The 13,725-nt window shown below is 46.3% G+C and overlaps 1 protein-coding gene across 2 annotated transcripts in view; it reads left to right on the top strand.

The window, feature by feature from the left end:
- Positions 1 to 13,725, top strand: part of PACS1 (phosphofurin acidic cluster sorting protein 1) — a 1,445,983-nt gene that overhangs the window by 1,241,790 nt on the left and 190,468 nt on the right. For both annotated transcript variants that reach the window (XM_078660756.1, XM_078660757.1), the window contains one exon: positions 7,351 to 7,453. In XM_078660756.1, coding sequence (XP_078516882.1) covers positions 7,351 to 7,453 — 103 coding nt within the window. The remainder of the gene's footprint in view (positions 1 to 7,350; positions 7,454 to 13,725) is intronic.

The raw sequence follows: 13,725 nt of genomic DNA, 5'->3' as shown, positions 1-13,725 counted from the left end.
ACAAGCTAGGTATTAATTTAACTGATAATAGAACTGAGTCTAATACAGAAACTTGCACAGCGTTGCCCCTCCTCCTCTTCTGTAATGCCTATATACTGTTATAGTATATATTACACCCTTTCAATTAATCTCTATTTTTGCCACCAGATTTGTGTTTGCTACTCTTTTTGTTATTCTTATTGTAAAACCCAATAAAGATTATTTAAACTCAACGATGTTTCCAATTGTTGTCGATTAGAAACCACTTTGGTGGTGATGGATTATTTTCAGCTGATTAGGTAACATAGTCGCACATAAGCGGCAACACATTTAAACTCTGTCCACAAGCACTTGAATGAGGTGGTCGATTGTTGTGCTACTAGATCTAGCTTGTCTTCTACATCCTCAGGAAGATGATACCTCAAACATTGGTTTACACCTGATTTAAATTAAGCAATTGTTTTTAGGAGGCAGACTGAATGTAATGGTATTATAAGACCCAACTCACACACTATATAATACATGCTTCCATAGGGCCACAGCCATATACATCACCCCTCCGCTTTATTCTGTCTTCGGCCTACTGGAACCTTTTGGATACCCAATGGGTAGAATGCCTTGGTGGTATCCATGTCCCTATGACTTTCCATGTCCCCATCCTGTTTCTGTAAGGCACTGATGAGGTTCTGAGGCTGGATGGCAGTTGCCTGGCCCATGGATTAACTGTGTAAGCAGTAAGATGGTTACCTAAACCAAGACATCTGTGAGGTCTGACAACCCAGGTGGGCAAATTCAAGCCACAGGGGGGGATGGATTATTGAGTAGGAGAAGTAGGCCCTGCTCACAGATTTTGGCCCCAGTCATTACAACCAGCCTAGTGTCTTCCCAACAGAAATGTAAGACATAGCCGAATAATTCAGTGAACATAGGTTAGATTTAGGACAAATTAACCTCAATTCTGTGAAGGTGCGTTTGTTGCCACCTCACCATTTATTGAACTACCAAGGCAGATACTGCAAGGTTAACTCACATGAGGGTATGTAAGCGCCACAGTGTTTTGAAACTAAGAGGTGTGATGTATGAATATGTTCCCTGAGAGACTGAGGTAGTTTCCCAGTTTTTGGAGGGCCAATGCACTGCGTGGTTATATTTTTGCAGCAGGGACATTGTGTAATTAAACCTTCGGAATAGGGTGTCCGGCGTAATTGAATTTGTTGCACTCTACATGCCCTTGTCTGAGAATGCTTTGTTTCCCTATGCTGTATGTGCACACCAGATCAGAATGGGAGGCTTCTCCTGTACAAGATAGTGTGAAACTAGCCTAATGATTTGCCACTCAAGTGAAGTATATGGTGCTGAAGTAGGGAAACTATTATTTTATACTCTATATGAATGTGAGAGAGAGTCTCAGGTAGGAGAAGAACATGTTATCTATACTCTTAGCTCCCCATCATTGGTTTTCTTTGTTCATGTGCAGCCCACTGATCTCCCAAACCACTGAAAACTTTCTCATGGATTTTTCTTATTTTCTCTATATCTGTGTCCTCCAAAAATATACATCTCAACTAACACCACAGTGCAGGATGGGATGGGACAGAACAGCTTCTGAAACTCTGTTTTAGGTTGTGCGTGTTATTTCCCTTACAACTAGATTTGCCCTGGACTACCAGTGAAAGAGAGGATACGCTCCAAGCTCTGCTGCCTGGCCTACAAGGCAATATATTTCATCACTTCTACCTATCTAAAGAGGCCTAAAAATCCTTCACATATGTACTTTTTTAAGTATTGAAGTTCTTAAGTTCAAAACAACATTTTTCCCATTGTTGATCTTTTTCTGGAGCGGCAGCCTCAGGAGAAGGACCGGACAGGCCTTTTATTCCACCGGGAATTTCCCAGATGGGCTGGAGCTCTTGAAGGCCATGTTTTAAGGCCCATGGCTGCTACGGATGCCACCCCCAATACCAAGGTTAAATACAGCAGGCACTGGAAGGCTTCAATAGAAAGAGAGAGAGGAATGGAGGAAGGGGGAGGGCAGAGAGAAAAGGAGAAGAGAGAGTAGAGCGTGAGAGAATGGATGATGGAGTACGAGCAATTGCACAAGGAGATGAAGGGAGTGGGCTGATTTGAGCATTTTTACTGTGGCTGCTTTTGGTTCCTGTAGGAAAGTAGGATCTGCTTTCATGGTCACCCCTACTTTTTGCTGGTTTCATTATGTTTTTCTGACTCGTCTGACTGAGATCCTGCTAATCAGTATCTCATTCTCTGTGCTTTCTTTCTAAATTGAACATGGTGAGTACTTGGGTACACTCCAGAGTGGCTACTGGCGTACCCTTGTAAGTCTCTAGTATCTGGTACTAAGGTACCCAGGGCAATGGTACACCAGGGGTCTCCCATGGGCTGCAGCATGTAGTATGCCACCCCTAAGAGACCACTCAAATTGTGACTCCAGGCCTGCTATTGCAGCCTGTGTAAGCTGGTGCTAGCACCACTTACAACAGATATATTTATTTATGTATTTATTTCCAAGGTTTTATATAGCAAGGTTTTATATAACCCGAGGGTATCAGAGCGCTTTACAAGTTCGATGACATTTGCAACAAAATAAACAATGTGTATTTCAATATGAGTAATATAAAACAAGGTATTAGAATGGGAGGGGGGGGAGTGGAGGGGATGGAGATCCATAGGGGTGGGGTAGTGTAGAAATTTAGAGGGAGATAAGGGTGTAGACAGGGGGGATGAGGGATGGAAGGTGGGGAAGGGGTTGAGAGGAGGCGAGAAACAGGGAGCTAGGAGAGAAAAGTGTCAGAATAAAGAGAAATTACGTTCCCCAATATTTGTTGAGAAGGAGTATTTTGAGTCTCTTTTTGAAGAGGGGGTACGAAGGGTTGCATCGAAGATCTTTGGGGAAAGAATTCCAGATCGTGGGGGCGTTCCCCGAAAAATCTCGGGATTGGGCTTTTTTATGCTTGAGTTTAGGAGGGATAAGGACGAGGGAGTTAGAGCTCCTCAGGGACCTGGAGCACCCAGCTTTTTGCAATTTCTCTGCCAGGTAGGAGGGGGTGTTTTGGTGAAGTGCTTTGTGTGTGATCCATGCAATCTTGTAGGTGGATCTACCTTCTATTGGGAGCCAATTGAGGTTTTTTAGGACCGGAGATATGTGGTCGAATTTTTTACAATCTGAGATAAGTCTTGCGGCAAGGTTGAGAACACATTTGATCGGTGCTAGATGGACTTTAGGGGTGCCAGCGAGTGTGGCGCTACCATAGTCATTACGGGAAAGGACAAGCGATTGGACAACGGTTTTAAAATCGTTTGCTGGTATGAAAGGTTTGAGTTTTCTGAGGTGGTGGAGGGTGAAGAGGGCACCCTTGGCAGCATTGTTGATGTATGGGATGAGATTCAGGTTACAATCAACGCTGATGCCTAAGGATTTGACAGAATTCGAGGGGGAGAAGGAGCAGTTGAGAGCTGTTATATCCTTAATCCACAGTTGAATGGGGAGGGAGTTATTTTTGGGAGTGAAAAGGAGGATTTCAGTTTTTTTCTGGTTAAGTTTGAGGTGATTAAGATGGAACCAAGTTTGTACTTTAATCAGGGTCTCGTTGAGGTGGAGGATGTCATTGTGAGATTTAATCCTGTAGTAAAGTTGGGTGTCGTCAGCATAGAGGTGATAGCATAGTTTAGCTTGTTTGAGGATGAGTGTGAGAGGTTCCATAAATAGGTTAAATAAGGTAGGGGAGAGGATAGAGCCTTGCGGAACACCAAGTGAGACAGGTTGGGGCTTGGAGAGGCAGCGACTGAGCTTAATTTGTTGGGATCTGTTTTGAAGGAAGGAAGAGAACCATTTGAGTACGGTGCCCTCAATACCGAAGCGAGCTTCGAGGTGTTAAGAAGGGTAGGATGATGGACAGTGTCGAAGGCGGCTGAGAGGTCAAGGAGGATTAGTAGAGAGGATTCACCTTTGTCTAAGGAGCGATGGATGTCGTCAGTAATATTGAGCATGGCAGTTTCGGTACTGCATCCTTTTCTGAAACCAGACTGGAATCTGTCAAGGAGATTGAATGAGGCGATGTGGTTATCAAGTTGCGATAGGACAAATTTTTCCAGTGCTTTTGAGAGGAAAGGAAGGTTAGAGATGGGGCGTAAGTTGTTCGTTGGGGTCAGCGGAGGTGTTTTTTAGGATGGGGAGATTTGACCTAGTTGAAGGGAGGCAGGAACACAGCCCGATGAAAGAGACCAATTGATGATGTTGGTCCACATCGGAGCAATGACATGTTTGAGTTCTTGAACCAGGTGTGCAGGAAGAGGGTCTTTGGTGCGATTAGATGGTTTGAGTTTTGTGATGATATTGGTGACAGCGGTTTCTGAGACAGGGGAGAATTCCCTCCATGAGGCATACTTTTTAGCATAGTGGCACGTGACAGTGGAGACATATTGGGGGCGAATGGTGAGGGGTTTGGAGAGAACTTGAGGCGGGGTGGGAGAGGGTGAACTAGTTTTAGGGATATTGTGGGGGGGATGAGTGGGGGGGATGAGTGGGGGGGTGGTTGTGGTGGGAGAGGGATGGTGGCAAAGGAGAGTTCAATCAAGTTGACTTTGTTAGAAAAGAAGCTAGAGATTTCTTCACATCGTTCAATGGAGGATAGAAGTTATATATATATATATGTATTTCTGAGGTCACTACACTTAAGACCTATAAGTCACCCCTATTGCAGGCCTTTCAATCCTGAAGGCAGAGTGATGGGTCGTAAGTGTCAGGGTGTCCCTGCATGAGCGGGACACCCTTACAACCTTCAGAGTCCATTCCCCCAGGTTGTAAGGGCATCAGCCATTATGACATAAAGAGTGGTTATGCGTCTTTAGGTGAGGACCATCTCTAAACTGGCTGTAACGAACCCTATCATGTTTGGTGTTAAACATGTTGGAATCATACCCCCAAACCACAAACGGTGTGGAAGGTATGATTCCGTGAACTTTAAAACTCCTCTGGGAGGCCTTCAGTGCTCTCGGTAACAGTCCTCCAGAACCGGACAGCAAGCTAGGGCTGCTGCCAACCAGAGACATGTTTCTGCGCTCCTGCTGCTGAGCCAAGCCTGAGCAGGAAAAGGCAGAACAATAGGTATACTGTCAAAGGGAGGTGTGACCACCGCCCAGACAGGGTTTAGTGTATTGGGGCAGGGAGGGGGCACTTGCCAGCTCCACTGAAACTGCTTGAAGGTCACATTTGATGCCCTCCTTGCATACTCCAGTTCAAACCAGTTCAGGGAGTCGTTGTCTACCGCCCTGAATCGTCCCAACCCTTTCCTAAGGGTACTTAAGGGCTTACCTGAGGGTGGGTCCCTAGATTTGTCATGGCATAAGATTCAGATCACACACCACTTCAACTTCAACTATCTGGACACTCTGGACTTCGCTTTGGAAACTGAGATTGCACCGGGGAAGATTTCTACTGCTCCTGGTCTCGTTGTCCTGCTGGTCTTCTGCAATTTCTGTGTCCGTGCTCCATATAGGTTCTTCACCAGGCCTGTGGACATCCAAGATACCTGATGGAACCTCCCTTGAAGTGAAGGAGTCACGCTCCTGCATCTGCAGGCATTGCAACACAGCTGACCATTCTGGTGGTTCTATAACTCCCTCAAGGCCTGCACTGTCTTCATACCGAGTTTGAGGCAGTATCCATCGCCAGAACAGAATCCCTGTGCACCGAATCGACTTTCCATTGCCAATGCTTGGTGGCTCTCTCCTCTAGAGATCTTCGGGCTCCAAGAAGCTACAACCTTAAGCAACTCCTACAGCCAAGATCTTCACCCTCACCGCTTCCTCTGCACCATGGACCTTCTTCATTGGTGAGCTGCTCGAGGCCCTAGTGTGAATCCTGTGCCTCCGGCCCATTTGTCCTCTTGAGGGTCTTCTTTGGCTCCAGTGGGCTCCCCTGCTTGCTCGGGCCTGCTCTCACTTACCTACTCGTGGTGAGTCACTTGGAAATTGCTGGTCCCGACATTGCCCCTTTTTTGTCGACCACGTTGTTTGCCGCTGCCAAGGCTTGTTGGTGGCTCCTGACGGACACTGATCCCCTGGCTCTCAACACCCGACATGGGATAGCTCGTAAATGCATCGCCTGGTCCTAACAGCTGCAACTACAAGGGCATCTCCGAGATCGGTCGGCATTTGTCTTCCGTGCCTTCTGGCCAGTCCTGAGTGGCACAGACACTGTCCCCTCTGCTTGCAGGTTCTTCTGACCTTGAATCCACCTTTGGGTTCCACCGGACTCCTTCGTCTTCATCGCTTGTAGCATCTTTACTGAAGTCCTCCATTGTGGTCTACGGCAATTTCTGACGTCACTCGACCCCCATGCACCTGGCTTCTCTTGTGTAGGTATCCTGGTTCCTAGGGGTATCCACGGGTGGGGCGACTCTCCAACCTTCCATCTTCCACATGGTGTCTTCAGGGTCCTCTGGGAAGGGTCCCGACCTCCATGCGTGGGGTTCTTAGATAATTACCTTGGGGGGGTTCCTTGGGTCCCCGGCTCTTCTACGTTTTCTGGGTCCATTCTTGACTTGAGTCGTGGTTCGCATTCTACTATTTTAGTCTGTGGTTTGGTTCCCCACTCCCCGGAGACCACTGTGTATTTGTGCTACTTACGTGTTCTATTTCCTAAGTATTGTGTGTGTTGTGTTCATATCTCTGGGTAGGAGATAATACATTGTGTTAGAGAGTGTTTGTAATAAAATACCTATTTTTATAACTATACTGTGTGATTCTTTTTCACTTAACCCATACCAGAAGCTTAAGTACTGGTAAAACAAGCTGCTTTACTCTCCTTCTGGACTAAGCCTGAAGGCTGCTTTCCACAGCTGCCGCTTAGAGAGCTTTCTACGGTTGTCTAAGACCACGAAAATCACTGTAAGGTTTGTCTGGATTAGTGCAGGGTGCTACTCTTACATAAGTGAGTACCATATAGTAAACTAGTCGCTCACGTTCCCTGGTCCGGCCTTACTCACAAGGGAACTCTCTACAAAGAAATGTCAGAACTCATCCCTCCCTTTTCATCTTCAGGAAACAATTGAAAATATACATATTCTATCTTCTTGATGAAACTTAGTCCTACTGTAATCCTCTTCCATCCTCCCATTCACCCATTCTCCTTGACTCCTCTTTACTGATGAATCAATTGTTTGCTTTTGTTCTCAATGTTATCCTGTTAGACTGTTACAAGTATTGATTCTGTGTTTGGATGAAAAGTTTCTAAGTGCCAGTGTGCTACATAAGAATGTTGAACAATTAAATAAGTATAAATCATCCATGCTTCAGTTAGTGCAATGTATGCTGTTTACCTATCTTTCTAACATATATACTATTGTTTTCCAGAACCCTTTGATGTGACTGGTCGAATCATGCAGTACATAAATGGCGCCTGCTTCACACACCAACTGCCTATAGCTGAGGCCATGCTAACTTGCAAGCATAAATTGTAAGTAAATGCAGTCTATTGGTCGATCACTTGTGGTTAGGCTATGCATTTAGCTAACAGAATTTCAGTGCTGTCTGATGTTGATCTGATCCGCACGTGGATAAACCAGTATATTTTGAGTATGGTTATAGCTTGATTAATGACAAACTAGTAGGGTCGCTCTGAATTTCCCATATAACCGTAAGTTACATGGTTTGTGGCACTCATCTGCTCTATGGCTACAACATGGTAGAGCATACCTCTATAGTACACATTAAGTGCTTATTCATTCTGAATTCGTTATTGGCAGCCAGTACATGCGCTCTTGATAAACGAAAAGCTTTAGGTTACCCATGTATATTCACTCTTTCGGGCTACTCTATTTCATGCACAATCATTGGACCCAATTAACAGAGTTAGAAGAGTAGTCAGTTACCTTCACTCCATCTTCCTGCAGAGTTTGGAAAACACTACTTAAAGATCCATGGCTGTTATTACCATCATGTGTGTATATTGTGTTTCTATAGTGCGAACCTAGCCTAAAGGCAGCTGAGCCCTATACAGAAAGAAAGGCAAGCATAAAGTCAACATGTGATAGGAGAGGTGACTGAGTTAAGAGTAGTTAATGCATTGTGAGGTAATGTTCTTTAAAGAGGTGAGTCTTCAACCATCATCTAAATTGAAGAAGTGATTAGGGTGGTCCTGACGAGTATGGGGATGTTGTTACAAATCCTGGGTGCATAGATGGAAAATGCCTGCTGTTTTGTTTTTTGCATTTCTTAGTCTGCAGTTTTGTGTGTTCTTTATTGCGGGTGTGCTGAGAACTTCCAGAGATAGTGAGCTTGTCAGCAAAAGAAGAGGGGGATGTTATCATATTTCTTCAGGTCCTGAATTAGAATGTGCTGTGATGTGTATGATACCTTCAAAGGTTGCTAGTATCCATTGTATAAGTCCATGAAGCAGGGCGTTCCTCTCAAACAAGAAAATAGTGGCTTGAACAGCAGTTCTGAAATGGAAGAGAGAGCTGGCACCAAGCCATGTTAGTTTTTTGGGCAGTGTTCCATTAGGGAAGTTTGATATCCATGGTGAAACCAAGTGACTTGTTATTTGGTGTAAGTTGAGGTTCAAAAGTATGAACGTTCATGTCATTGAGCCTGGTTTGTACAGTTTCTTGTTTGTTATTCTTGGCAAATAACAGGAATTCTGTATTGTTTGAGTTGAGCTTCAGGTAGACACTGGATGTAGGAAAGTACCCTTTTTGGCATGGTTACCCCCCACATATTGCCTGATTCTGATTCATTTTTTGACTGAGTGTGCACTGGATTCCTGTTAATCAGGTTCCTAGTGCCTGTCTTCTTTCCCTAAACTGTACAATTTTTTCCACAATTGGCAAACCCCTGGCTTACATATCAGTCCCTTGTAAAAAGTATCAGAGGTACCAATGGGTTTGTGACCACAAAGAGGGTCTCTAAGGGCTGCAGCATGTATTGTGCCACCCTAAGAGATCCCTCACCAAACACAGGCATACTGCCACTGCAGTCTGCATGTTTTGGTGCAGATAAAAGTGAAGAGTCCACCTGGCACACATCCCTGTGTGCCAGGCTTACCAGCACTGCAGGAGGCATAGGGATGTCACCCCTACTGCAGGTCTTACAGCCCTAAGGCAGGGTGTACTATCCCTCATGTGAGTTCATAACTGCATGAGCAGATATTCCCCTATAATGTTTAAGTCCATGCTTAGATGTTATGAGTTCACAGTGAAGCCATACTGAGTACATGGGCTGGGAGCTTGTCAGTAGGAGTTCCCCAGCTCCATAATGGCTTCACCGAATTCCAAGATGTTTGGTACCAACCATCTCAGCTTAATACACCCATATTGATACCAGTGTTCGATTTATTAAGAAATACACTCAGAGGTGCCTCCTGAAATCCTATCAACTCGCTAGTGTGTACCTGACTGGTCCCCACCAGCCTGCTGCCTCTATAAATGTTTCTGACCACGTGAGGTGGGAGCCTTTTGCTCTTGTGGGTCAGAAACCTAGCCTGCTCTGGGTAGAGGTGCTTCACACCTAACCCCAAGCAGGAACAGCATAGAACGGCTGTGAGCCTCAAAAACTTTCCATCCTTTGTTATGCTGACCAGGGTCTCTCCAGCTAATGGAAATGCCCGCACCACTGACCAGGTCCCATTTTTGGCAGCAAGATTGGTGGGAAAATTAGTAAGCAAGAGAGGAGAGTCCCATTTTAGCCAGGGCCACCCCTAAGGTCCCCTGAGCTGAAGTGACCCCTCCTTTCAGAATCCTCCATATTGTTTTTGAGGACTGTAGCCAAAAGGTTTGGAGATATTTCCCCTCCCCAGAGAGAGTGGGCATACAGCCCTGCCAGCCCGTCTTCGAACTTTGCAAGCTTCCACGACTCATCCTGCAAACTGTGCACACAATACCTCATTTTGGTATTATTATATACAAAGCCAGCTTACTACACCTTTCTCATCCTTCTAAAGAAGAAAAGAAACTCCACTGCCTCGATCCAAAAAGAGCATTATTGTTCTACATTGACCATGCCAAAGAATTCTGATGAAGACTTTTAGCTGCAGATGCCTCACCTTTGAAGTTCCAGGCATCAGGCAGGATCCGGAAACTTTTGCGTGAGCAGTACCTTTTTGCGCCGTCGGGTGTCTCAGTTCAGCTCTGTGTGACGGCAGCGCCGTTCGCGTTGGGTATGAAATAGGGGTCACCCATGTAGGTGCCACCCAGGCGCGTGGACGTCAGTTCTTTTCTTTCCACACCAGTTAATTGCTGATCCAGAGAAGAGCTACCCCTCTGTCTTTTTTTGACAGTCTTTATTGACATTTTGTCAATAATATTTTTTCTTGTGTCGAGGAGGCCATCTAGACGTACATGGTTCAAACCATATGGTGCCTGTCACTGCTTCATATCAGTTACTAACTCCCACCTCTTCTGCTTGTGATGCCTTGAGCGCAACCACGACACAAAGTAGTGCTCGGATTTCCGGGCCATGGCCCCGAAGGCCTCGGAGGAGCGATCTTTGAAGCTACTTGTGGCCCGCCAGTCAACACCATTAAGCACAACTCCTCGGAGATCCCCATCCCGTTCGATGAAAAGAAATTTGCGGGACCACTCCAGGAGCCCCAAGTCCTGTTCTTCTTACTCGAGGTCCTCAGGACACTCGGGGAAGAGGTACAAAAAAAGAAGTCTAAATGGACTTTGACTTCATCTAGTCTGTCGTCCGTCGAAGAGACGGGTAAGGAGCATCAACGCTCTAGGCACTGCTCTGCATAATTGGAGCCAGGTCGACTCGGCGTCTCCCCCCACTTCCGGGAGCCGTGGTGACCCCGCTCAAATGAAGGAATTTCACGAGGCCATGTGCTGCGTTTTTGAGGGGCCGAACCCTCCGCGGGGCTTTCGGGCACGCAGAGTTTGAGGAGGTCACAAAGTTCTACACCATCGACTTGGGCCACTGCGCTATTGAGATCTCTTGCATCTGATTCCTGGTCGACGCTGGTCATGCCACCATGATCTTCCCTGACATCGAAGCTGAAGTCGATACTGCTAGCCCCCTGCTGATACCCGATGACTCCGAGTCGGATCGACGTCGCTCAATGTCGACTTCAGCGCCGGGAGAGCCCAGAGGTTCTTTGTCATTGCCTGTGTATTTTGAGGAAGTTTAAGGCATGGGTGAGGATTTGGAGGGGTCCATGGTCCTTTTAGAACAACAACTAGATGTTCCTGCGGAACAATTGGACTGGTATGAGGGTCATGTGGAAGCCATTGGACTGGAAACATCTCCAGATACTGGTATACTCTCTCCACCTAGTGTGGCTATGGTGGAGGGCTAATCTAATGCCATGATGGTGAGGAGGGTAGCAGGGGTCCTTGGCCTGGAGCTGCCCTTGGTGCAGGTCAGGACTAATCTTATGACCAAAGTGCTTCAACCTTAGGTTTTCACATCCGAACCCAATTGCCCTCTAATGAAGCACTAAGAGATGTTCTTCTAGGCACATGGTCCAAGCCTAGCACAGGGGCTCTTTTGAATTGGACAATTGCATGCCACCATCACCCTGCACTGGGCGATCCAATGTTCCTCAACCAACACCCCACCTCTGAGAGCTTGGGGGTTCAGGCTTCTATGTTCCATGGTGCATTTCCTTGCACTCCTCCAGATAGGGAATCCAAGAGGCTGGGCGCACTTGGGAAGATGTTTTCTTCTACCAGCCTGGCATTGCGGTTGATGAATACTACATGCTTATTGGACCATTTCTCACACACCCTTTAGGGAATGGTTGCGCAAGTGCTGCCACAGGTCCCGGAGGAAACCCATGCCATGGTTTCCCAAGCAGTGAAGGATGGGAGAAATGCAGCAAAATTCACCATTAGGTGTGGCTCAGACATGACTGACTCGCTGGGCAGAGTGGTTTAGTCAACGGTGGCCTAACGGTGCCATGCCTGGCTGAGAACATCCGGCTTCTCGGGTGATGTCCAAACTAACCTCATGGACATGCCCTTTGACAGAACTCGTCTTTTTGGTGAGAAGCGGACTCAGCCTTGGAACGCTTCAATTAATCTTGGGATATGGCCAGATCCTTGGGCCTCTCTTTTTCACCTCATGGCCATTCTAACATTTGCACCTTTTGTGGCAATGGAAGGGGTTTTAATGCATCCGCCATATCCCAGCCACTGTCCTGTGCAGACTCCCCAAATTGTGTGATGACATGGACATGGTTCATTCTGACCTTGGAATGGTAGCCAGAAGTTGTTTACTACCCAGTGCTTGGCAGCTGCAGCCTCCAAGCATTCCTAGTTTAGTTATACAAGGCATATAACTGCAGTCGAGATAGAATTCAACACCCTCTCCTCCGCTGGAGGTCTATAACATCAGACAAATGGGCCTTGCAGATCATTGAGGAATGCTATTCTCTTGTCTTTCATACTTTTCCTCCTCCTTTACCGCCAACTCAAGAATGACTGGCGGAGGATCATCTAGCATTGCTCCGAGATGAAGTTACAGCTCTCCTGGCCAAGAAAACTATAGAAAGGGTTCCAATTTCAGAAGTAGGCTGTGGTTGCTACTCCAACTTTCTGATACCGAAAAAGAACAAAAGGTTGCGGCCCATTTTGGACTTTAGGACCGTCAATCTCTTCCTCAACAAGCATTCGCATAGTCAATAGGTCTCGCCTTTGGGACCTTATAAGTGTTTAGCCATTCAACACTTGATGTTGTTGCACCAAGGGTATTGTGCTGGATAACTAAACACTGAAAAGGTCCCAAAGGCTATGCCAATGCTTTTTAGTAAACTGGTGTTGCATTGTCTTATGTAAGAGACTGCCCTGCACATTCACAAACTATAGCACCGTATGCATCCAGTCACACATGCCATTCATGCCCCTACACAAGTGTGGCATGCGTGTCCTCCAACACACAAGTGCAGTAATTAATGCGCCCCCTAACTCCCATGCCCATAATATTGTACGGCCCAAACACAAAGAGCAGGCATGATCTGTAGCCTATACAACAGGGCAGACTGCATACATTTCACTACTGCTACAATATAAAGGCTACCAGCTCTCCATCCTCTTTAGAGCACACACAAAGCAATAAACCAAACTCCTTGGTGGTGGTGAGTTCTGGACCGACCTAGGGTCTCCATCGGCTGCGTATCTTGAAAGGGTTTCTCGCTGCGCCCCATTGCTTCTGCCGCCGCCGCAGCACACAGACACTGTCTTGCTGGTGGTGAACAGCAAGAATTGGCAGAGAAGACAATGATTATGTGCTCCTGGCAAATATGTACGAGAACAGGAACAAGCAGAACTGGCAAGGCAGCTGGAAGGAGGCACAACCTTCTCAGACAGAAAAGAACTAGCAGGGCCTCTCCTCAGCTGAGCCCAGCTGCTATTTGCACAAAAGAATATGTATACCATAGCTACTCTGAAGGCCAAAGCAGTGGTGTATAGAATAGATGTCCCCTTAAACAAGAAAACTGAAAGCGGCGAGTGATGAATACAAGATGTGGAGAGCCTCTTCTCTGCAAGGGAATCCCTCTTCTTGAAATACCTATGTAAGATTTTGTAGTAAGTGCCAATAACACCACTGTGCCAACAGCCAAAATTGAGATTTGCGACTAGTGTGAGTACCACCACGACATCATGCTGAACACAGGAATACAGTGGAAACCGGACTCCAGGCTGGAGAAAAATTTTGATAACCTAACAAAGCATACGACTTTAGAAAGATGATTGGGGCAGGATCCTGGATTGCACAACTAAATTGTATACG

Source organism: Lissotriton helveticus, chromosome 9 (assembly GCF_964261635.1).
Source record: "Lissotriton helveticus chromosome 9, aLisHel1.1, whole genome shotgun sequence".
Classification (NCBI taxonomy): Eukaryota; Metazoa; Chordata; class Amphibia; order Caudata; family Salamandridae; genus Lissotriton; species Lissotriton helveticus.
This window is presented reverse-complemented; position numbering and strand designations above follow the sequence as displayed.